This window comes from Durio zibethinus, chromosome 4 (genome assembly GCF_047325235.1).
Source record: "Durio zibethinus cultivar Kanyao isolate XHJ-2024 chromosome 4, ASM4732523v1, whole genome shotgun sequence".
In the NCBI taxonomy this organism is placed as follows: Eukaryota; Viridiplantae; Streptophyta; class Magnoliopsida; order Malvales; family Malvaceae; genus Durio; species Durio zibethinus.
The window spans coordinates 5,080,832-5,102,613 of record NC_143165.1 but is presented as its reverse complement, the minus strand read 5'-3'; the positions used below and the strand labels follow the sequence as shown (position 1 = coordinate 5,102,613).

General features: G+C 31.3%; 2 protein-coding genes and 1 pseudogene across 12 annotated transcripts; 1 reads left to right on the top strand and 2 right to left on the bottom strand.

The window, feature by feature from the left end:
• Positions 1-1,156: 1,156 nt before the first annotated feature.
• On the top strand, positions 1,157-2,914 carry LOC111287187 (uncharacterized). Of its 4 annotated transcripts, none has more exons than XM_022877522.2 (6): positions 1,157-1,333; positions 1,413-1,460; positions 1,566-1,614; positions 1,726-1,830; positions 2,341-2,508; positions 2,591-2,914. In XM_022877522.2, exons 1-6 carry the CDS (start codon positions 1,269-1,271, stop codon positions 2,675-2,677), a joined length of 522 nt encoding a protein of 173 aa, XP_022733257.2. In that variant the 5' UTR covers positions 1,157-1,268; the 3' UTR covers positions 2,678-2,914. The 4 variants fall into 4 exon arrangements, with proteins under 4 accessions (XP_022733257.2, XP_022733256.2, XP_022733259.2 ...); XM_022877521.2 differs by having other exon boundaries at positions 1,160-1,333; positions 1,566-1,626; XM_022877524.2 differs by having other exon boundaries at positions 1,162-1,333; positions 1,535-1,614.
• On the bottom strand, positions 2,471-11,438 carry LOC111287182 (proline--tRNA ligase, cytoplasmic-like). 7 transcript variants are annotated; one of them, XM_089759198.1, is made up of 14 exons: positions 11,301-11,438; positions 10,904-10,959; positions 8,328-8,396; positions 8,159-8,244; positions 7,985-8,077; positions 7,711-7,827; positions 7,101-7,288; positions 6,755-6,821; positions 5,948-6,070; positions 5,655-5,807; positions 5,162-5,446; positions 4,837-5,055; positions 4,481-4,574; positions 3,639-3,847 (listed from the first exon to the last, which is right to left on the bottom strand). In XM_089759198.1, exons 3-14 carry the CDS (start codon positions 8,386-8,388, stop codon positions 3,783-3,785), a joined length of 1,551 nt encoding a protein of 516 aa, XP_089615324.1. In that variant the 5' UTR covers positions 8,389-8,396; positions 10,904-10,959; positions 11,301-11,438; the 3' UTR covers positions 3,639-3,782. The 7 variants fall into 7 exon arrangements, with proteins under 7 accessions (XP_089615323.1, XP_089615324.1, XP_089615327.1 ...); XM_089759201.1 differs by having other exon boundaries at positions 8,349-8,396; XM_089759202.1 differs by having other exon boundaries at positions 8,352-8,396.
• Positions 10,964-15,878, bottom strand: LOC149519061 (protein transport protein SEC23 A-like; annotated as a pseudogene). Its single transcript, XR_016341393.1, has 6 exons — positions 15,742-15,878; positions 14,811-15,659; positions 12,799-14,594; positions 11,984-12,100; positions 11,820-11,891; positions 10,964-11,678 (listed from the first exon to the last, which is right to left on the bottom strand). The product of XR_016341393.1 is annotated as a protein transport protein SEC23 A-like (transcript).
• Positions 15,879-21,782: the final 5,904 nt, after the last annotated feature.

The window sequence follows — 21,782 nt, the reverse complement described above, 5'->3', positions numbered from 1 at the left end:
TGCTATGGTTTAATTACAAAAATTACAAAATAAAATAAAATATAAAAATATACAACTAAATATGCATATGTATATATTTTTTATTTGAAAAAAAAAACTACCCACTTTAAAAAAAATGCACACTTTTTTAAAATATTATTCTTTTCCAAAATACAACTTTTCTTATATATGGGATATAATAGATATTATTTATAAACATTTATTCATAAAAAAAAATTAGAAAAGGAGATAATAAAGTTTAAAAAATAAAATCATTGACAATACCACTAATATAGAGATGTTAATAACAAAACAAGCTTCCTAAGTACTAAAATAAGTTTATGAAAAAGTAAGATATGCTAATAAACATTCAAAAAAAATTGTATAGTATCCAAAGGAATATAAATAATCTAACAATTTGATAAATCAAAATAACGTAAAAAATAACAATAAAAAGAATTAAAAAATATATAAAATATATAAAACCAAGGAAATATACTACAAAATATACTACAAACGGATAAATTAAGGTAGCACAAAATTAAATTGTATTAAAAAAATGAAAGAAAAATGTTTTAACACGCATTGGTTATTGCATAAAAAATAAAATAAATAAAAAGTTAGCCGATTAAGTTTAAAATCCATGTCTACAATCACCTTTATAGGATGGTGTTTATAGCCAACATAAATTATTTATGGCAAAGGAAAAATCCCTATGATTTTAAAATTTGACTAATTTTGCATAGCAAAAAAGGAAATAAATATTTGCCTTCATTATCAAATTCCTTTCACATAAAATTTACATATTACCATATATATATATATATATGGTGTAAATATTAGTTATTTAGAAGTAATAATTGCAATTAATTTTTTAAAATTATTTGTTAAATTAAGAATGTATATTTATTAGATGCAAGACACGTGATAATTGTTTAAAATTATCTACATATCAAAAGAATAGAAATTCTACATTAGACTTTTTTCTTTTTTACCAAAATTTTTTATTTTTATATATTTAAATAAGATTTTTATTGCATTGGGTTTAGTTTTTTTTTCTTTTTTTTTTTCCTTTAATGATAATAAAAGGAATGAAAATTAAAATATAAGAGCTCAAAGCCTGGATCTAGCTGTGGGCTAATTATCTTGATAATTAAATGAATTGGCCGCAAAGGCTCCATGGCCCAATACCCAAATCCTATGGGCTTAAATCAAAGTTATATTAGGCAATTTACACCAATTTTTTTTCAAGCTTTTCATCAAACAAGTAGCGAACTCTAAAATGAAACATGACGGCTAGAAATAAGGCAGCCAAAAACAACATTCTTGATGGTTCCGTTCCTCAGCAGCAAGAGTAAGTCTGCCTTTGTTTCATTGGATTTTATGCAAATTTTGGGTCTTTGATTTAATTTCTTTATTTTTTATCTTGGCAGTTGTTATGAAGTGGAGCGTCTTGTTCACGTGCTTAAATCAATCCAAAGGTAAACGATTCGAACACATTATCAATAATTAAAGAATACCCTTTTTTGGTATTCAAATTCTTGTTCTTTTTCAGAGGTAATAGTTGAAGTTATTGCAATGAACAGAGGGGTAGAGTCAGCAAGAGCATTGGCTGGAAACTCCTTGCCTGAAAAAGTATGGCTTAAGGTTTGATCTCTTGTTCAATGCTTTATTGATTTTCTTTGATGATCCTTGTGGTTTTATTATTATCTGATTGTTATATTGTATTTGGTGCATCGTTATTAGCAACAATTTGCCATTGGTGTTAATGATGTGACTCGTGTACTTGAACGGATGGCACCCGGTGTTGAGAATGGAAGCTCTGCTCAATCTCCTTGTGTTAGGCTTCAGGTTGGCTTCCCTGTTTCTAGATTTAAATTGAGTGATCTGTCATGCCTTTATAACAATCTATACTTAGTTGTTTATTGCAATATGTTTGTTATACTAAGGGCTAGTTTTGATTCCATCGCAACCTTTTTTTGGGCCAACTGTACCGCACGATGCTATCCAAAAGCACCCGGCGGTGCAGTTGGCTGGGGGAAAGGATTCAGTGAACATCTAGATCCTAGAGCAGTCGACTGCCTTAGCGTAAAAATGAAAATGAAGACATTTTGCGATTGTGACAATCAATTGGCTTTAGTGAGGCAACCGATTGTTATACTCAATCTTCCTATCACTTTGCGTTTATATTCAAATACATATTTTCATCATTGATTTTAATCTTACTGCTTGCGTATTAAACTTCATGTAATCTCATTACCACCGCTGTTTTGAATCTCGCCATCCATCCATGTGGATCCTTAGCTGTCATGTTTTCACAAGCACTGCTTAAGGTTTGCTATATGTTTTTTGAGCTTGTAGGCTATTTTGTTAGCTGCTGATTGCAATCCAAAGTGGCTAATAAAGCACCTGCCAACGTTGGCTTCGTCGAGGAAGGTACCATTGATGATTGTTAGAGATGATAAAAAGGGGTCCCTAAGATTGGGTGAGCTTGTAAAGCTAAAAACAGCAATTGCAATTGGAGTAAAGGTTAGGGGTTTCCGCTTTGCAGATTGTCTTATCCTGTTGTGGTTTTGATTGTGTGCTGAAATATTTGTCTTACAAAACATAGGCTCGAGGAAATGCTATCAATCAAATAATCCAGGAACTTCTTGATGGTGATGAAGTGAATCAAGGAGCTTTGCTTGAAATCCAATGAGATATGTTTTTGCCGCCATGTTCAATGACCTGCCAGTTATTTGTGGTCAGAATAGAAACGAACCGATGAATTTAGCCAGGAATTTATTCTTTATATATATATATATATAAATAAAGAGGTTGTAACCTATAGAAGAATGAGTTACAAATGATTTGAACTTTAAATATGTTATATATTATCTTTTAAAGATAATTGTATGAATCAATTAATTTAATTTTCGGATTCAAAATTTACTAAGTTGTGAATAGTGATGGCAACGGCTCGGGTCGGGGTGGGTTTTTGCTCGTCTCGAATCCGACCCGACTTTAATCATATAAAACCCGCATCCGTACTCGTACTCGATAAATTTTTTTTTTTTTAACTTTTAACACACGAACTCGACCTGACCCGACATTTTGTATAAAATCAAATCTGATCCGACCCGACTTGAAATTAATAAAATATTATTTTAAATATAAATATAAAATTAAATATATATAAAAATATATAAAATTAAATATAAAGTTAAAAAAATAAATTTTTTTATATATATCGGGTCAAGTTTGTCTAAAACTCGACACCGACCCGAACTCGAAATTTTTTTACCATATCCGATCCGATATTCGATTTTCAAAAAAAAAAATCAACTTTAAAAGATTGAGTCGGGTCGAAATCCATCGATTTCGAGTATTTTTGCCTTCCCTGGTTGTGAAGTTGAAAATTTTTGGTTATTTTTGGCTATAACCAATGAGAGCTAAGTTTTAAGTTTAAATGTTTGAGGCCAAGCACGACCCTTAATAGTAAATTTTGACCAGTTGGAAATGAGGACATCCATTCTAAAGTTGTAACTATTTTGCCATTCCGCATGTTTTGTAAATATTTTGCCATTCTGCATGTTTTAATCACCAAAAAGAAATGACAGATGAGTGACATTTACTCATGTAAATATTTTGCCATCCATCGTAGTGAACTGTTAACTATATGATAATAAAACCAAGTACTCTCATCAGTTTCATATAACAATTTCAAATTGAAAATTATCCTGTTAAGAATGGTCCACACACCAGCACAGCTGACATCAGACAGGGGACAATGTGAAGGAGATGGTCATAAAAAGAGAATAATCTTAGTAACTTCTACCCCAATAGGTCCATTTCTTTGCAGGCTTCCCAGAGGCAAAGCATTTAGTACCTGCATAATTTCATTTTTGATGAGAAGAGAATTCTATAGAAGACGTATAATCTCCTCTTTTCTTTTTGTGGATGTAAGGTTACAAATAATCAAACAGCATTTACACATGAATTCCCTCAATACTAATGTAAGGAGAAATTTATAAAATTCTAAATGAGAAAAGACTGTGTTACAAAAGGATTAAGTAAGCTTTTCTTTTTTGATACAAAAGTGGTTGCAGCCTGGAGAAGAGAGGGGGATGCAGGTGCTGAGATTGGAACCCTAGATTTATTAGATACCACTTCTTAAGAGTGATTACATGAACCAACTGAGCTAAGCTTCAGGTTCAATCACAATGACACATTTGCAATCACATCTCACCTGAACCAAGCTCAATGGGTGCCGGATTTTTACTTAATCCTTCAAATTAATTGAACTACTGATTAATATTAATTTATTATCTCTTATTCCTCTTAATGTAGTATGATTTCTCTAAATTTCCAATAATCTTTTGTAGTTTGTCACAGATTAAGATTCTTGGCAGTTGCCCATTAGTGCATGCTGGTGCAGTAACAGTTTATTAAAAAACAAAATACTACTAGTATTATGAGGGAGGGAAAGTATCCTATTGTTTAAAATAAATGCCTGCTTTACCTTCTGGGAGTTCAGGCTGTTCAAACGGGGTACAAAGAGACTTAGCTGCTCCCATATCACCCTTCGTTCGTGCTTTCACGTCTTTCTCCACATCCTACATTTATACAAAACATTAAAAGTCTTTTATGAAACCGAGCAAGACCCATTCCAACCAACAAATGCCTGGAGAGGTAATCTTGGAAATTAATGACGTTCTAAATATGATCCAACTCATTTTTATAACCAACAAAACACTTCAGCCTAATGATTCAATGCAAAGACTAAGTGTAGCAGATAAGCACTAAAGGAACAATGATTAAATACTAAATAGTCATGGTCCCTGTAAAGAATAAGGATTCTGCAAATTCAAGTCATACCTCCTCATCACACCAAGGAGCTAAGATCAGTTTCTTTTGCCCAAGAGCTGTTACAAACTCTTCCCAAGTTTTTACAACTTCAACACAGGCATCTCGTTTTTGTTTTGCAACGTCAAACAGGTTCTGTTGAATCTTATCCAACATTCCTTTTACTTGTTCAACCAAAAAGACTCTTGAGATATCAGTTTTTGCTCCATTGTCACGGCGAACTGCACGTACCTGTCAAATAAAGCACTTTTCTGGTTTTAACTGTATAAGTACAATAGCAAATTAATAAATAAAAGAATAGAAGGAAAGCAGCATCCAAAAAAAAGGGGGGGTTCACCTGATTATTTGCTAAGTCTCTAGGTCCTATTTCAATCCTTAGGGGAACACCTTTCATTTCCCAGTTTGAATACTTCCAACCAGGTGAGTAGTTATCTCTAAGATCAGCTTCAGCACGAATGCCAGCATCTGAGAGGGTTGCCACAGTGGCAACACAAGCATCAAAAATACCTTGAGTATCTGCATCTTTGTAAGGCACAGGAATCACAATAAGTTGCAAAGCTGCTACTTTTGGAGGCAGCACTAAACCTTTGTCATCCCCATGAACCATAACCATTACCCCAATCTGAGAAAATTTGAAAAACAGTAGAAAACATAAGCAGAGTAGCAGGAATAAGGAGAAAAGAATAGAAAGGGAATTATATGGTAGTTAAGGATTCCAACCCCATGTAATCACCCAAAACCACAAAACATAAATGGTAGGGATAGCATGACAAAGGACTTGAAATGATAAATGCTAAGAATGTTCTAAGTAAAGAGACAAAAAGTTTTACCGTTCGAGTACTATACGCCCAGGAATTCTGCCAGACCATACCCTTCTCTCCCTTTTCATTTTCAAAGTTTATCTCAAACATTTTTGCAAAGTTTTGGCCCAGACAATGGGAGGTTGCACCTTGAATACCACGCCCAGTGTTTGGAATAAATGCCTATCATATTATGAACAGATTAAAAGTTCCTCAATTTATATTAAAGCACAGTGATCAAGCAGACAATTTAAGTTCGTTGTTCATGCCAATAAGTAGAGATTGTTATTACATGTATATATGCATAATAGTTTATACCATACCTCGACACTAGTTGTGTAAAGTCCACCAGCAAACGTCTCTAGTTCACTCTTCCTGCCTTTTGTAACAGGAATAGCCAAGAATTCTTCATATATACATCGGTACAGTTCCAATATTTGAAGAACCTGAAATATAACAAAATTTAGACATACGTAAAGAGACCCAGCTGACATCCCTACCATTGTTATTGGCTACTAAGTCCCTTTTTTGCCTGTTTAGTTAACAGCATGAGATATCGCAAAGGATGTGAAAATGAGAAGCAGTACAACTATTGCAAGAGTGATTAGAAGTAGGAACTAAAGTCTAAAATCTACCAAGCACAAAGTATTTCAACAATAAATACATATAACTCAGCATGTCATTTTTGCCACCTCAGTCCCCCTTCCATAATATATTCACCAACAAAACCATATTTAGACACACATAAAAGGTTCTAAGGATCTAGCACATCCTTCAATGATACTTCAAAAGGCAAGACAAGTGAAATCTGTAACAGCAATGAAATATGACTTTGACTTTTGACACAGCACAGAAACCAACAAAATATTGAAATTATTCAAAATAAGATCACATGGGAAATTTCTGAAATGCTTACTTAAATACTTCATTCGGCAATTCCGAGGCAATAATGCCATTTTAAACCAAAATTTAATTGTAGATAAATATGAAAAAGAAAAGGATCAGCCATGCAAAATTTCTATTTACTTTAACCTTCCCTATTCCATTGTACACCAATAGAACAATGGGCAAACTTCAGCTCTCTAAGGTTGAAATGTTGATCAAAGGTAAAAATTTTAAGTCTATGCTACCTCTGTGTCTGCCTCTTCCTTTGTTGCAAAGGCAGTATGCCCTTCCTGCCATAGAAATTCACGACTCCTACAATTAAGAAGCAAGTTAGTGGTGACCAATCTATCATCAAATCATTTTAAATTAATTTTCTAACTTGGCATCAAAAGAATTGAGAAAATAATGTTCTCATCTGTAAACATTAATAACTAAGGATAAGAAAATTGAACCAAGATTAGAAAATTTTACGAAAATTAACATCTCATTACATGTATGGCATACCATATCCCATCCGGAAAAGGAGAGGGGGGGAAAAGGATGCAGGATAACACCGGAAAAGCTAAAGTTGACCAATTTTAAGACAATTACCTGATAAATGGTGTGGGATTGCTAAATTCCCATCGAACGACATTGCACCACTGGTTAAGTTTCAAAGGCAAGTCACGGTGTCCTCTAATCCACTTAGAATAATAGGGATACATAACTGTCTCACTAGTTGGGCGGATTGCAATTGGCACCTCTAACTCAGACTCCCCAGATTTGGTCACCCAAGCAACCTGATTAAACCAGGATCCCAAAGCCATTCACATGTCATTTTTTCATTAGATCACATAACATTTCTAGTAAAAAAATGCATAAAACTTAAGTGTTGCATAAGTCCAGTGCTAAAAAGTATAAAAACATCGAAATATTGCCATTTTTTCAGCATATTCATGAAAGTATCTTGCTCAAATGAGGAAGAACTTGCCAAATTTGAGCCCTAGATAAAAAACTTTCTCCAATTTGAGCCCTAGATAGAAACTAAACTATGGATTTCCACAAAATGAAGTAAATCACTGAAAACAGGGCAAAAAAGTTTAGGAACAAAATGAGTTTCAAATGGCTTCAAAAAGTTTGATAAAAAAAGAAACCAACACTTTCAAGCTGTGAAGCATTCCACAAGGTCAATTATGCCAAAAAAAAAAAAATTGTTTCTCACCTCTGGAGCAAAACCCTCAATATGATCCTTCTCCTTTTGCAAAACGCCTGGAGATACAAAGAGAGGGAAATAGCAGTTCTTGACTTTCATTTTCTTGATTTCAGCATCAAAGAATGTCTACAGTTTAACACCATGGATAAGTTAACCGTGAAAGGAAACAGAAAGAAAACAAAGATCGAGGAATGAAATCCATAAATATTTTTTCCTTGTAATTAATAAACACTTCTTATTTACATTTAAAGAGCAATATGAGTATAAACATCATATGACTCACTTGCATGATCTCCCAAATTGAAATTGCCCATGGCCTCAGAATATAACAGCCAGAAATGTCATAGTACTCAATCATTTCACCATTGACAACAACCTACAAAAGCCAAAATGATGATATAACAATAAGATACTAAGATCTCAATAACATAGTATAACAGGCACTGAGTCATTGCACCTCAGAGTACCACTCCCCGAAATTCTCATCCTTGGTAAAGGAGAGACCCAAACCAGTCTCCTTCTTCACTTCCTTCTTTGTCCCTCCTAAAAATCAACAACAACAAAACATCCACAAAATTAGAAACCGCCACACCTTTATGGCACATTACTAATGAAATCTAACCAACCTGAGCAAAAAAAATACTTACCACCTCCAGACTTGTTCTGCCTCTGCTCCACTCCAGCCATATCATCAACTTCGAGTACAAACAAAATAAAGCATTTAATTAGAACAATTAGAAACAGTACATACCTATCAGTTTAAACATTAATATCCCCATTAAAGCAAAATAAACCCCCTACCCTACTAATTACAAATATTAATATAGTTTATCAACCTAATGACTTCAGTATCTGTTCAAGCCTACTTATGATGGGTCCTGAACATTCTAAAAAAATTCTTGGAGAACAACCATGTTGATTGGTGAACAAGCAATTACCGTTAACAGTTACCTAAACTTAGTAATTTTGACAAGATATAATGATATGACACATAACTCGGTCTAAAATTTCGATAAAAACCATATATGAGTTTGGCATGTCAGACATGGATACGATAATTTTCATATTTTACATATGTTTGACACGAAATGAAACATATATGACAATGATACACGAATTGCCAGGTCTACATTTACCGCCTTTACCAACTTTGAGATCAAAGACAAAACTAAAAGTGATTTTTCCTGGACTGTCCGACGACCCTTTTACTTTATTAAAAAACAGAAACACCTGTAGGACACGTGCATTCAGATCAAGGTTCAGATGGGTAACCATAAAACACCCAAGAAAACTAGAAATGCTTAATGTTGTCAGAGTCTAGAATTAGAACAAAAATATCATATAAAACTTACGAAAATATAAATGAAAAACTGCGAAAGTAAATAAAAACGAAAGCATGTGGGAAGATATGAAGTCTTACAGAGAAATGAATAGTGGTAGATTCTTTGGTTGCGTTAGATTCTCTTGACACAGTGAGGGGAAGGAAAGAAATAACAGAAGATAGGCGGGGCGGGGAATGTTAAAACGCTGGATTTTGGTAAGCAATGAAATTTGCTTTTTTGTTTATTTTTTGGGAAATGGATGACCCCGTTTAGTGGGAAAACAGTACTCGTTACTACTCAGGCCCGGACCAACTCACTAACAAGTGAAGTTCTGGTTTAATGTAGACATGAACTTAGTCCTTTACTGTAGACACGACGATTCGTGCGTGTTTATATATATATATATATATATATACACATTAAAATTTATAAATTTATATCATATTTTATATAAAAATTATGGATAATAATTTACGTGTAAATATAAATATATAAAATATATTTTTAAAATTTTATTAAATTTATATATAATTATTATTAAAATTTTAAATTGTATTAATTTTAATTTTTTATTTGAATCATATTTATATTATATAATCATATTATATTTTAAATTATCACATCTAATTCAATATACTACTCAACCAAAAGAGATCAAATGCTTCTAATTTTGATTCTATTATACCAATAAATAAAAGTGAGTATAAATCGATTCTGATTGATTTGATTAATCAAAATAAAAAAAAAATCGATTGAATTGTTTTAATTCATTTAATTCTGATAATTATTATTAGATAAAATTATTTAATGAATTAATTTGACCTGTTATTATTTTTAAATTAATAATTAAATCAATCAAATTAATTGATTTTTAAAGATAGTTTTTAAATTATATTATATATAATATAAATATAGATAAAATAATTTATATTTATAAAAATAACAAATATAATATTGATGATAAAATTATAAAGTAAATTTTATTTGGTAAAAATTATTACAAATTATTCAAAATTAATGACAAATTTATTCAAATTTTGATTTTTCGATTACCTTTTGTCAATTCAGTTATTTTTTATTTTTAAAAATAAATCAATCGATTGTTATTATATTTTTTAAAAGATCGATCTTTAAAAACCGAACCAACCAATTACAAATATATTCGTATTCTTATTTTTCTTTTGGACTGATGGGATAGCAGTTGATGCTAGAATATTTAATTGTACTAAAGGAAATACAATACACAATTACAAAAAAAGTTATTTCTGTTTTTTTATTCTCCTTTTCTAACGAGTTGTGTCGCAAAACCGTGATTTGAATTATAATAGTTTATAAAACATGTGAAAATCTTTGTTTTTCACTCAAACTTTTGTTTAAGAATCACAAATCCAAATTACGATTTCATTCTTATTTATAAATTCATGAAAAATAATCTTTTTTTAAGATAATTTAAATTCGGACAGCAAATGAAAAAACAACATTTCTTGTCACCTAAACCATCATGAATTTATTATGAAATTATTTATACGAATTGGATTAAATTTAACAATCTAAGCTTCGATATGATAACATGATATAAATATGATACGAAAATAAAATCTAAATATAAAATAATTTAAAATTTTATCAATAATTACATATGAATTTAACATAATTAAAAAATATATTTTATATTTTCATATCCACTTTATTTATGATACGTAATTATTATATAAAAAAAAATAAAAAAACATAAATTTTAATATTTTATCCCATACGAATATACAAATCGCCAACGTCTCCGTTTAACATTTATATTTCACCATTTTTTAAGCAAAATTATTGCTCACCAATGCTTTATTGGCTTATAAACTAGGCCACCAACGCAAAAGTTTACTTACCAGTCAATCATTTCATCAGTTGTTCTCAATCAAACCAACTTGTGAAATCACAAAACCTGATTGCTCCAAATAGAATATTTGTTATCAGCTAGCTCAATTGTATACAAAACCAAAGAAAAAAACTATTAAGAGTCTGATTTCCTTGAATTAGACTTTCTCCGGAACCAACCATGCTGCAGTAACTTCAAGGATACCATCGGAAGAGATTTACAAAAAATGGCATAATTTATATAAGAATGATACAAGGTAAAGTAAAACTATTTCTCTAGCAAAAGAATTTTCAACTAACAATGAGACAATACAGTTGAACTTTGGAGTACTATGAAGTATAACTGTTTCTTTCAATTTTAAAAGAGTGAGAAAATTGGAACTTAGCTTAGTTGATTCATGGAACTACCTTCAATCACACCCAGCAGGTCTATGTTCAAATCCCAGCGCCTGCAACTTCTTTTATATATATAAAAAAAAAAAAAAGGGAAATTTTGTAAAGGAGAGCTGGAAAAGAAAAAAAAAATAATGAAAAGAAAAAATGAATGAGTTACATTCCTTTCATAGGGAGAAGAAGAAAAAAGAAGAGCAGAAAGATTGCAATAAAAGATTTTTGGAGGAATTTTAACTGCAAAAAAAAGGAAAATATATCTTATCTTTTTTCTGGTGGCACTACTTTCAAATTCCCAATCCATTCACAGAAGCTGGGATCATCAAAATGAACAAAACTGCTTTTCAGTTTTGTCCACTGTTCTGTTAAGTGTTTGGAGCTGTGGAAATTTGCCTCCTGCATAAGCATCAAGCAATAGTTACTTCACTGTTTTCTAACTATATGCATTCCTTCATTTTTCAATAAATACATACAGAAACAGATAGACCTGTTAGGACTAAAAGCAAAGAGGTTTGCCCATTATTTTTTTTCTCTTACCTATTTGTAAGGAGGATCCTTGTGTGCTGGTATCAGCCGAGAAACAAAATATCGAGACTCAGAGCTCCCCTCCTGCAATAAAACCAGATCATTAGGTTCTTTTTCTGTTTGATGGAACAATGCACAGTTTATAGAATATTCGGACAAAATAAGGGAAGAAGAACCTTGAAAGCAAGGATCCGAGGTGCTGGAAATTGTAACTCTGTGAGCTCTTCTGCCAATGATCTACAAGCTGCCAAAGCTGCTGCATTTCGTCCTTCATCAGCTGCAAGTTCAGCACCCTGAAGCCAGCAGTTGACAGGAAGATGTTCAATATTATTCCCTGAAAACTAAATAAATAAATAAACATAGATTCTAAAGTCAATTCTAAAAAACGTAATCCACCGGTATTTCTCTCATAACATAAACATACCAGGCATACACATACAGGTGGAATAAAAGTGAAAAAGCAAAAGAATGCGTCCAGGGCAAGGTTGTCACATGGTGTGTGTATATATATAAGGGTATGCTATACAAAATGCATTTACAAAGTGACCATGATATAAAAATGTTAGATGGATGAGGTAGCTGTGACCACATTTAGAAAGGCACGAATAGCTTCTCAATTCCAAACCTTTACTTCCAGTTCCCCATACATCAAGCTAGCATCTCTTTTCTACCGTGGCCTGATATTAACAGAGAGAAATACAATCTTAATAATAACCGAGCTTGATGGTGTTCATAAAGAGCATAGGAACAAATGCGCTAAGGTCTTTGTTTGCAACTTGCCTTCAAACTACATGCATTCAAGGATCTCCTACTCAATCACAAAGCAAAAAATGGACCACATATAGCAGACACATGCATGCCAGACTTTATGGTTCAAAGGTGAATAACATAAAAGCAAAAATAGCCAGAAAGCAAATATAACAGATATATAACATGCCAAAGCTATAAGATGGATTGATTCACATAACAACCACATGAAGACATCTCTAACATGGTCTAGAACAACAGCAGTATCAGACTGCATGGCAAGATCATAAGCAGGCAATTCTTCAAAAGTGCCTCCTTCCCGGTGCATCAGACAGCAAGGGGCCACCATGCGAAGTGAAAGATCAAAGGATGCATTCAAAAACAAATTCCAAAGTACAGACTTCCCATCCTTGTGACCAACTATACTTCCCAACAGTGGGCGCCTCCTAAGATGGAATAGAAGCTCTGGTAGTAAAGAGATTTCCTTTGGGAACCGATATTGCTTTGACTTTGGCATTTGGGACCCAAACTTTAAACCAATGTCTTTAACTCCTTCATCTAATGTTGTTTGCATATCAATTGCTTCATAATAACTATTTGCTCGCAAAAGAGTCCTCTTGGCAACTAGGACTGCAGCCACCTCATCTTGAACACTTTGAAGATAGGCTGAAACACTATCCACAGTTGGCAATCTGATAGTAATCACTCTAGCTATATCAGCTTGATAAACATTTAAGTATTGAATGGCAAACTGGAAAATTACGAAATCACTCTTGATGTCATGTTTATGCTCCATCAATATCGAGAAGCATTGTGTTTCTTCAACACTCAGCACTTGAATATAAAGAGAAATATAATTTTAAAAGGTTTCATGGGTGTCAATATGTGCCTCTTCACCAGGACCCACGACCTGAGTAACAAGAATATCATCAGAACAGCGTATCTCCAACAAACCATGCGAACCAGCTGCTCTTGCAGATGCCTTCTGCAAGTTCACACCAAAGGCTTCACCAAAGTCATCATGAAGAACAAAACACCCCTTGAAGCTTTTGTAAGAGGCTGCAGCACAGGAACCCGTACAGGGCAAGTTCCAGCACAGAGAATGTCCACCACTGTGTTATGTTGATGAGCCTCTCAACCAAGATGCTCCATCCATTTCATTGCTGTCTTTTCCTTATGAGGATAATTAGGAAGAGTATAAGAATGAAGGACGGATCAAGGGCCATAAGTATTCGGTCCACCAGCACACACAATGATTCTACTATTACCACCTGGCCCTTTAACTATACCTGGAGACATGTCTGCAGATGGCCCTTGAATAATAGTCAGAGCAACCTCAACTGCAGTACCCAAGCACCTATCTCTTGATGCTTCTGGAACATTCAACTTGTATGGCCTCAATGAAGAGAATATCAGGTGTGCCACCTCTTTTGAAGCATGGATCAGTGACAAATATAAACCAGTTCCATAAATCAATGCTTTCAAGGTCTCCTGAGTTGGTGAAGTGCCACCTGGAATCACATCAGCAGATGCTATTCATTTCTCTGAAAAGTCATAGACTGATACTGTGCGACCATACAAAATGATTCCAATTCTTGTTGTTGGTGGCACAGAATCAACAAATGCATGCAGGGAGCTCTGTAAATGCTGAAGGTGTGGCTCATCTAGACATTCATCAATGACAAGAACAACCAGTGCAGATGTTCCCAAATCAGTAACTGGAACAAAACTTGGTCTCTTATTACCTCTTTGAATGAAATCAACCAAAGGCGATGACAGCTCTGGAAAATTACGGAGCTCTTCCTTGCCTGATGCTATGTATTCACCTTCACTTCCATTTAGATGCCAGCAGATTATATACTGCCAATGGCCTGAGCCAATTAGTATGTTAGAATACAGATTTGAATAAGCTCCACAATTATGGCATCGATGAAGATCATGTTGTATCACTTGAAGACTTGGCAATGTCTCCCTCCCAGGAGAAACCAATACTCCAAAACCTAAACTAGGTACATTTGCTTGTTTCTTGTGTTTCGACACCTAACATAAAAGATGGATGGAAGAGGAGGACAAATGAATTATAAATAGAAATAGTGCATATAATTACAAAGATAAATAGACTGTAAAATCTAATAATACATACATAATCATAAAATCTGAAAAAGAAATTTGACAATTTGGTAGCAAAATCATAGAAATAGACTGATAAAATAATATATCAGCTTTTTCTTTCATCCCACAAAGAATGAAAGATACCTTCTCAGCTGAGAATAAAACACATGGCGAGTCTCCGTCAGGCACAGATTCCTCTATAGCACTGGGAAGTTGCTGTTGCAGCTCAACTGACCCGTTTGAAAAATGGCAAGGTGAAGATGTGGGCAAAGCTGAACCTGATGAGAAACCAACTGGCGGAGGAGTTGCAGGAGAGTTTCGGAAAGGCACGGCAGCAAGCCAGACTGGTGATGTAAATACAGGAGGGCCAGGGGGAGTACTCAGATGTGGAATTGGGCTTCCAGCTTTGACCCCATTTGCCTGTGACAGCATAGTAAGATCTTTTATTGAATGGAAAGGGATCTGATCTTGTTGTAAATTTGGCACAGGAAATATAGGTGCAATTGAACTTTTATTAGGATTAGGTGAAGCGGAATCCATCTGAGGAGTAATAGTCTTAGAGTAGCCAGGAGAAGCTTGTGGCGAGGTAGCCATTGAAATTGAAAGTTTTTCTTAATTAAACATCAAGAACAGCGAAACACCAGGGCTACAACAAGTAATACCAACCAAATTCCAGCTCTTGGAAGAGAAGTGAAGGTGCAGATTTTAAGCTTTTGCATAAAACTTCAATGCAATGTTCAGACCAGCAAAAGCCCAAACAAAACCTTAAAACCCCATAAACAAACAAAGAACTGGATTTTGAAGGAAACCCAATTCAATATTTCAACAGAAAATGCAGAAATTCAATCAAGATTCAAGAACCCCCCATAAAATTCACCACAATTCACCTTCCAAGATTAAAAAAAAAAAAAAAAAAGAAGCAACTTGATCACTTAGCTCTATATCTTCACCTCAATTCAAGCTTCAATTCAGTCCCTTCTTCCAGAATCCAATCTAAAATCCAAATTTAAAAAAAAAATGGAATTAAATCTAGTGTTTTTATGTATATAATAAGACAAAAAAGGAAATTTCATACCTGATGTAAGAGGAAATGAGAAAGAAAGGAGTCTTTTATTTGAATCATCAAAGAATTGGAATCATAATAATCTTTGACTGTTTTTTATCAAACTCTCTCTTTCTTCGTCTCTGTGTTGGGTTATGGCTTTGTTTCTTATGACATAGAGGAGCCGAGCCCCGGAAATAGAGCCCGTTGTCTCTTGGGTCTACTAAACTTGGTAACCATTGACGCATCCACTTTGGCTATTTTAAATATCTAACTGTTTAAATCGGTTAAGATTATTTTTTGTTCGAGTCTTATCGGTGATAATTTATTGAGATAATTTCGAATATATAATCTGTTATTTTTTATCTTAAATTATCATATACAAACATATCTTATCATAATCTAAAAGACTAAATAATCTAACTCAAATTTTTTAGACAAAAAAAAAAACATTAACAAGACAAATATGTTTAATATTAGATTTAAATTTTGAATAAAAATTATAGATGATAGGTTAAATGATTAATTTAAGACTAAATGTTAAAATTATGTTTAATATATAAGATTATAATAAGACAAAATAAAATTATGTTATAAATAAAATTAGATTAAATAATATTATTTTATTTTATATTTGATATATACAAAGATTATGATAGGATAATTTATTTATTTGTCAAAATTATCATTAATTAAAATTTATATAATTTAAATTATTAATATAATTTTTAAAAATATAATTAAATATGTAAGTTTAATTACATTAATTAAAAATAAATTTTGTTACTTTGAGAAGATTGAATAATATTGTACAAGAATATATTAATTCTTTTTACAATCTATACATCTCATTTTAAATACAAATCAAATGTGAAATAAAATAATTATCATCTTATCGTATCAATATTCATATACATCAAACATAATTTTAGGGTGTTATTCATTCCATGATTAAATGTATTTTTTTAAAATAAGCACTAAATGTTATTAACTTGCAATCAAATATTTAAATTAGGATCACAATCTCATTTTCAATCACATTATATTTATTATAATTATAGATATAATAATTATTATCGCGATCATTACATTCATCGTGTTCATTAATTTTTTTAATTTACATAATTTATTATAAAATATAATAATAATAATAACAATCATTTTTAAAGTAATTTTATTACAGTTACGAGAACAATAATGTTCACAATTTTTTGTCATTATAAGAGTTTTTCATTCTCCAACAGCTTCATATTTATTTTATTTATTAATAATGTGATGAAAGTGGGAATTAGGTAAAAAAAAGTGTCAAATAGTAATTTTAAAAAGAAAAAGGGGTCAAAGTAATATTTTAGTAGGTTCAGGCACTTTAGTATAAAAGAGGTAAAAATATTTTGAGAGAGCCGTAATCCCTACTTACCTTTTGGCTTCGCCACTTAATAATATATTATTTTATTTATAAATATTTTATAATAAAAAATTTAACAATAACACATTCATTCACAATTTATTTGTTTTCATAAATGTTCTTTTATTTCAAAGCACACATAAAAAATAAAATCATGATAGATTACATAAGATTGGTGAGAGAAATAATGATTTGAACTTGACATTCTCTTTGGCTTGACATTTTGCCCATGCTTGCGTTCCCCATCCATCATAATTAATTTGGCTTATGTTTTCCTCCGTCAATTTTTTGTACCTATCAATTCAACTAATAATCTAAACCTATGGTATTGGATTCACATTTCAATTATCATATTATTAAGGAGATTGCTAGTTTGCTATCTAAATCAGATGAAGTTACAATTAGAAAAGAAATTATAAATAAGTTTGCATTAGTTTGATGGCATGATCAGTTTGTTTATAAAAATAATTGCAACATGTAATTAACCTATCTTAATTATTTGTTTAACTAGGGATCTAAGTAAGTGTAAAAAAAAACTATGGATCTAAGTCGGCTAAAAACAAAAAAAAAAAAAGAAAGTTTATAGTTTTTTGAGCTTTAGGAGTAGGAATTGATATTTGAAATCTATTTTCATAGTTCTATTCAATACCTAAAAATATATGATTTATTATATAGGCTAAGATAAATCATGAAAATGAAAAATATGATAAATATATATATATATATTTTGTTCAAGGGAAGGCAAATGCCTGTTCAAAGAAAAAGGAGGATAACGGGGTTAGAACCCACCCCCACGTCTTTTTAAAAGCCTCTTAACCACTAAGTCAAGAGGTGAAAGATTTTATATATATATATATATATATATATTAATGGGCAAGTACCATTAAGTGAAAGGTAATACAGCAAGGACTTTTTTATTGAGAATGAAAAAATAGGCGACCTTTAAAAAAAAGTATAATTATAATTTATCCTTTTAGTATTAATGTTAATAAGCAATTCGTTTTTATTAGTGCCAATATAATAGAAGAAAATTATGATCCAAATAAGGCAATATTGGAGATGGTATCAAAGTTGAACATGTAATTTGAATAAAAAAATCAAGCTTATTGGTTTTATAACAATAATGCTGGAATGGTTAGTTATAGTATTCGAAAAGATTTCTCGAATAAAAGTAAAATAGCTGGGCATGTAGTGTCTCAGAGATTATTTTACTACAAAAGTAGTTTTTGAATACCAAATAAATCTTACATGAAAGTTAAGAGACCTAAAAAAAAAGTAAGTACAAGTTACTTGGCACGTATAACTATTTCTTGCTAGTCCAATGGAAAATATAAAGTCACCTATTTTGAAGAAAATCATAATCATGAGCTTAAATATTTAGAACAAGTTTACATGCTGCCTTCACAAAGAAAGGTGATTGTTGCTCAAGCTATTGAAGCAAATATGGCGGATGATTATGATATTCTAAAAAAATCAACCTTTGAGTTCATGACTAAATAAGTAGGGAAGAAAATGTTGGTTATCTCTTCCTTGATTATAATAATTATTTGTGTTTAAAACGAATTAAAGATATGAAAGAAGGAGATGCTGGAAGGTTGCTGAATTATTTCAAAAAATAATAGTTAGACAATTTATCATTTTTTTTATGCTGTACAACTTGATGTGGATGTTTTGATAACTATGGGTTTTAGGCAGATGTAAGAATGGTACTTGATTATAGCCATTTTGGTGATGTTGTTTGCTTCGATACTACCTATAAAGCTAACAATCTTTTTATACTATTTGCATCATTTGTTAGAATAAATCATCAAAAAAAAAATGGTAATGTTTGGGGCCATGCTTTTTTACGATGAGCGTAATGAATCATTTGAATGACTTTTTAAGACATTTGTTCAAGTAATGTCTAGTTAGAAACCAACATCTATTATTATAGCTCAAGATCAAGCAATGGTAAAAGCTGTAAGTAAAAGCTGTAAAAACTATATTGCCTCAAACTACTCATTGATTATACGTTTGGCACATGTGGGAAAATGCAAATATAAATTTGGGGTAGCACTTTCAAATGCATAACACCTTAGTTAAAGAGTGTTTGTATTGCATTAATAATATTTTATACAAGGAAGAGTTTGTTCATGCATGGGAAGATATGATTGGCAAGTATAATCTTTAAGAAAATACATGGTTAGCTAAAACTTTTGAAAACAGAGAAAGGTTGGCAATGGCATTTCAAAAGAAAACATTTAGTATTGGGAGAAAGAGTACTTAACTAAGTGAGAATTTCAATAACCAATTGAACAACTACGTAACTTCATGGTTAAATGTGGTCCGATTCCTCAATTATTTTGAAAGGTTAGTGGTTGATTTATGCTGCAATGAGGTAAAATCTAATTATGACATAAGTCAACGCATTCCAATAATGAAGGTGAATGCAACCACGTTAAGGCATACTAGAGATGTTTACATTCTTAATCTTTTTAAAGAGTTTCAAAAAAAATTTTAAAAAAATTTCAATTTGGTTATTGAAGATTATAGTTAAAATGAATCATTCTTTGAGTACAAGATCAATGCTTTTGGAGAATATCAAAATTATTTTGTTAAATGCAACTCTTCAACTAATTCAATTTTTTGTACTTGTATGAAATTTGAATTTTGGAGAATTCTCTGTTATCATATCTTAAAGGTGCTAAACTCAAAAAATATCAAGTTTGTATTTGAGAAATATATTGTAAAGAGATGGACAAAAGCTGTAAAGCTTGGAAGTGTAAGAGACATCAATAGAAGCACTAGAAAAAAAAGATCCTAAGTTAGCTATAAAGAATTAAGTAGGAATGCAATTAAGTTGTCAACATGGACTGCTAAAACAAAGGAATGGTACATTGCTTTTAATAGAATCTTTAAAGGTAATGCTTAAGATAGAAAAGATTTCAACATGTAAAACTAGTTGAATGGGTTTTAAAAGTTTAACAGTGAGCAACTTTGATGATTCTTATACAAAAGGTGACGAAGATGATGCTAAAAAATCTAATGTTATAGAGGATTCAAAAATCATGAATGTGAAAGGATTAAAAATAAAAAGTGATAAAACTGGTGGTAAGCACAAATTTAAAAGTTGTTTTGAAACTCAGTCCAAAAAATGAAAAGGTCCAAGCACTCAACCTTTTAATCAGAATGTTGTTTTCATTAATCGGGTTAGAATTGAAAAATTTTTTATAATAAGTCCAATAAGTTTACATGCTTATATTGGATTTAATAGCTTAAATTTTTCTTCTATTTTTCTCCTATGTTTATTTTAACGAATAGGACTCAAATGTAAGGTAGACTTGACCATCTTTTGCTCTAAACATAAGTCATACATTTTCTTTGGTATACCATTTTACTACATAGGACAAAGCAATTTCTTTCAACCCATAAATTCAAGTCATTAGAAGGTTTAATCAAATATGATTTCTTTAAAAAATTTCAATTTACATGTATAGGTTAAGTAAATCTACATGTTATCTTTAAATAAGGTTAAATCCTTATTTCTTTTGTGTTATACACCTGAGTCTCATAAATTGAATTTCATTATACAACCTGTAGGGCCTACATGTTGAACTTAAAAAGCTTCCTTCAAACAAATGTTTCTTTATGATATTTTCTATAATAGTTCAGGTAACATTCAATAAGTAATAAAGATGACATTTTGAAGCTAACATTCAATAGCTGGTGGGAATGACATCTTAAAAATACTAAAGTTATAAAATGTTGTCACTAAAAATTAAGTTGTCAAGAGTTTAGAAAAAAAAAATGATGTCCATGAATTTAGTTATATCATTTTAAAGTTTACTTTAGATGAAATCCCATGAATTCAATTTTTTTTTTCTTTTTAAACAAAATGTTATTGTTGATATATCTATTGGAAACTTGTCACCTTAAATTTTAGCGTTATTGTTTTTGTTTTCTACCAAAATCTATTTAATTATTAAGTTAGTATCAATTTAACTAAATTACCAATTTTATTGGCAAAACTTATGGTGACCAAAACAGAATTTGAAATGTGACATGTAGTAAACAAAGAAATCATAAGTACACAAGTTTAACTAACAATAGTTCAAATTTGTATGATTGCACGATCCTTAAAGAGATCACCAATATGTGGCTAATTAAAGTTAGAAAATTGACTAATTTATGCTTAATTAGATAAATAAATTAAGAATTAGAATATGTGAAGAATAAGATAATAAGGATGAGCAAACGTAATTAAATCTATATAATCACATTCAAGGAAAAGTTTTCTTGTCTTTTGAATTACTCCTACAAATTATAAAATTTAGCTTTCTAAAAAAAAATTACTATGTTTCTTTGTCATTTTACAAAAATAAGACATTCAAGCCAAAAAATAATGAATATGAATTTCAGTAGACTTACGTAACAAATCAAATAAAATTCCTTTTGATTGAGGTGGGACTTAAGAATCATGCTCTCTTCTAAAAGAAAATTCAATGTTTTCAAGATGCAAAATAGTAATTAAGTTGCAATCAAAGCACTTGCAAAAAATAGGTAAAAGTCGCCATTAGAACTCTTTTCTTCTTAAGTACATTTTCTTTGTCACCAAATCTACAGCAAGTATCTTAACTTACTGTTAAATTTATTGAAATCTCAAAATCCAACAAAAAAGATTCAATAACTA

Coding starts and splice junctions, on each gene's coding strand:
- LOC111287187 (XM_022877521.2), top strand. CDS start 1,269: ATGACGGCTAGAAATAAGGCAGCCAAAAACAACATTCTTGATGGTTCC. Junction 1,334..1,412: donor TCCGTTCCTCAGCAGCAAGA/GTAAGTCTGCCT, acceptor TTATCTTGGCAG/TTGTTATGAAGTGGAGCGTC. Junction 2,509..2,590: donor CAATTGCAATTGGAGTAAAG/GTTAGGGGTTTC, acceptor TACAAAACATAG/GCTCGAGGAAATGCTATCAA.
- LOC111287182 (XM_089759198.1), bottom strand. CDS start 8,388: ATGGCTGGAGTGGAGCAGAGGCAGAACAAGTCTGGAGGTGGTAAGTAT. Junction 8,078..8,158: donor TCGGGGAGTGGTACTCTGAG/GTGCAATGACTC, acceptor TGGCTTTTGTAG/GTTGTTGTCAATGGTGAAAT. Junction 6,071..6,754: donor AGGAAGAGGCAGACACAGAG/GTAGCATAGACT, acceptor GTTATATTTCAG/GTTCTTCAAATATTGGAACT.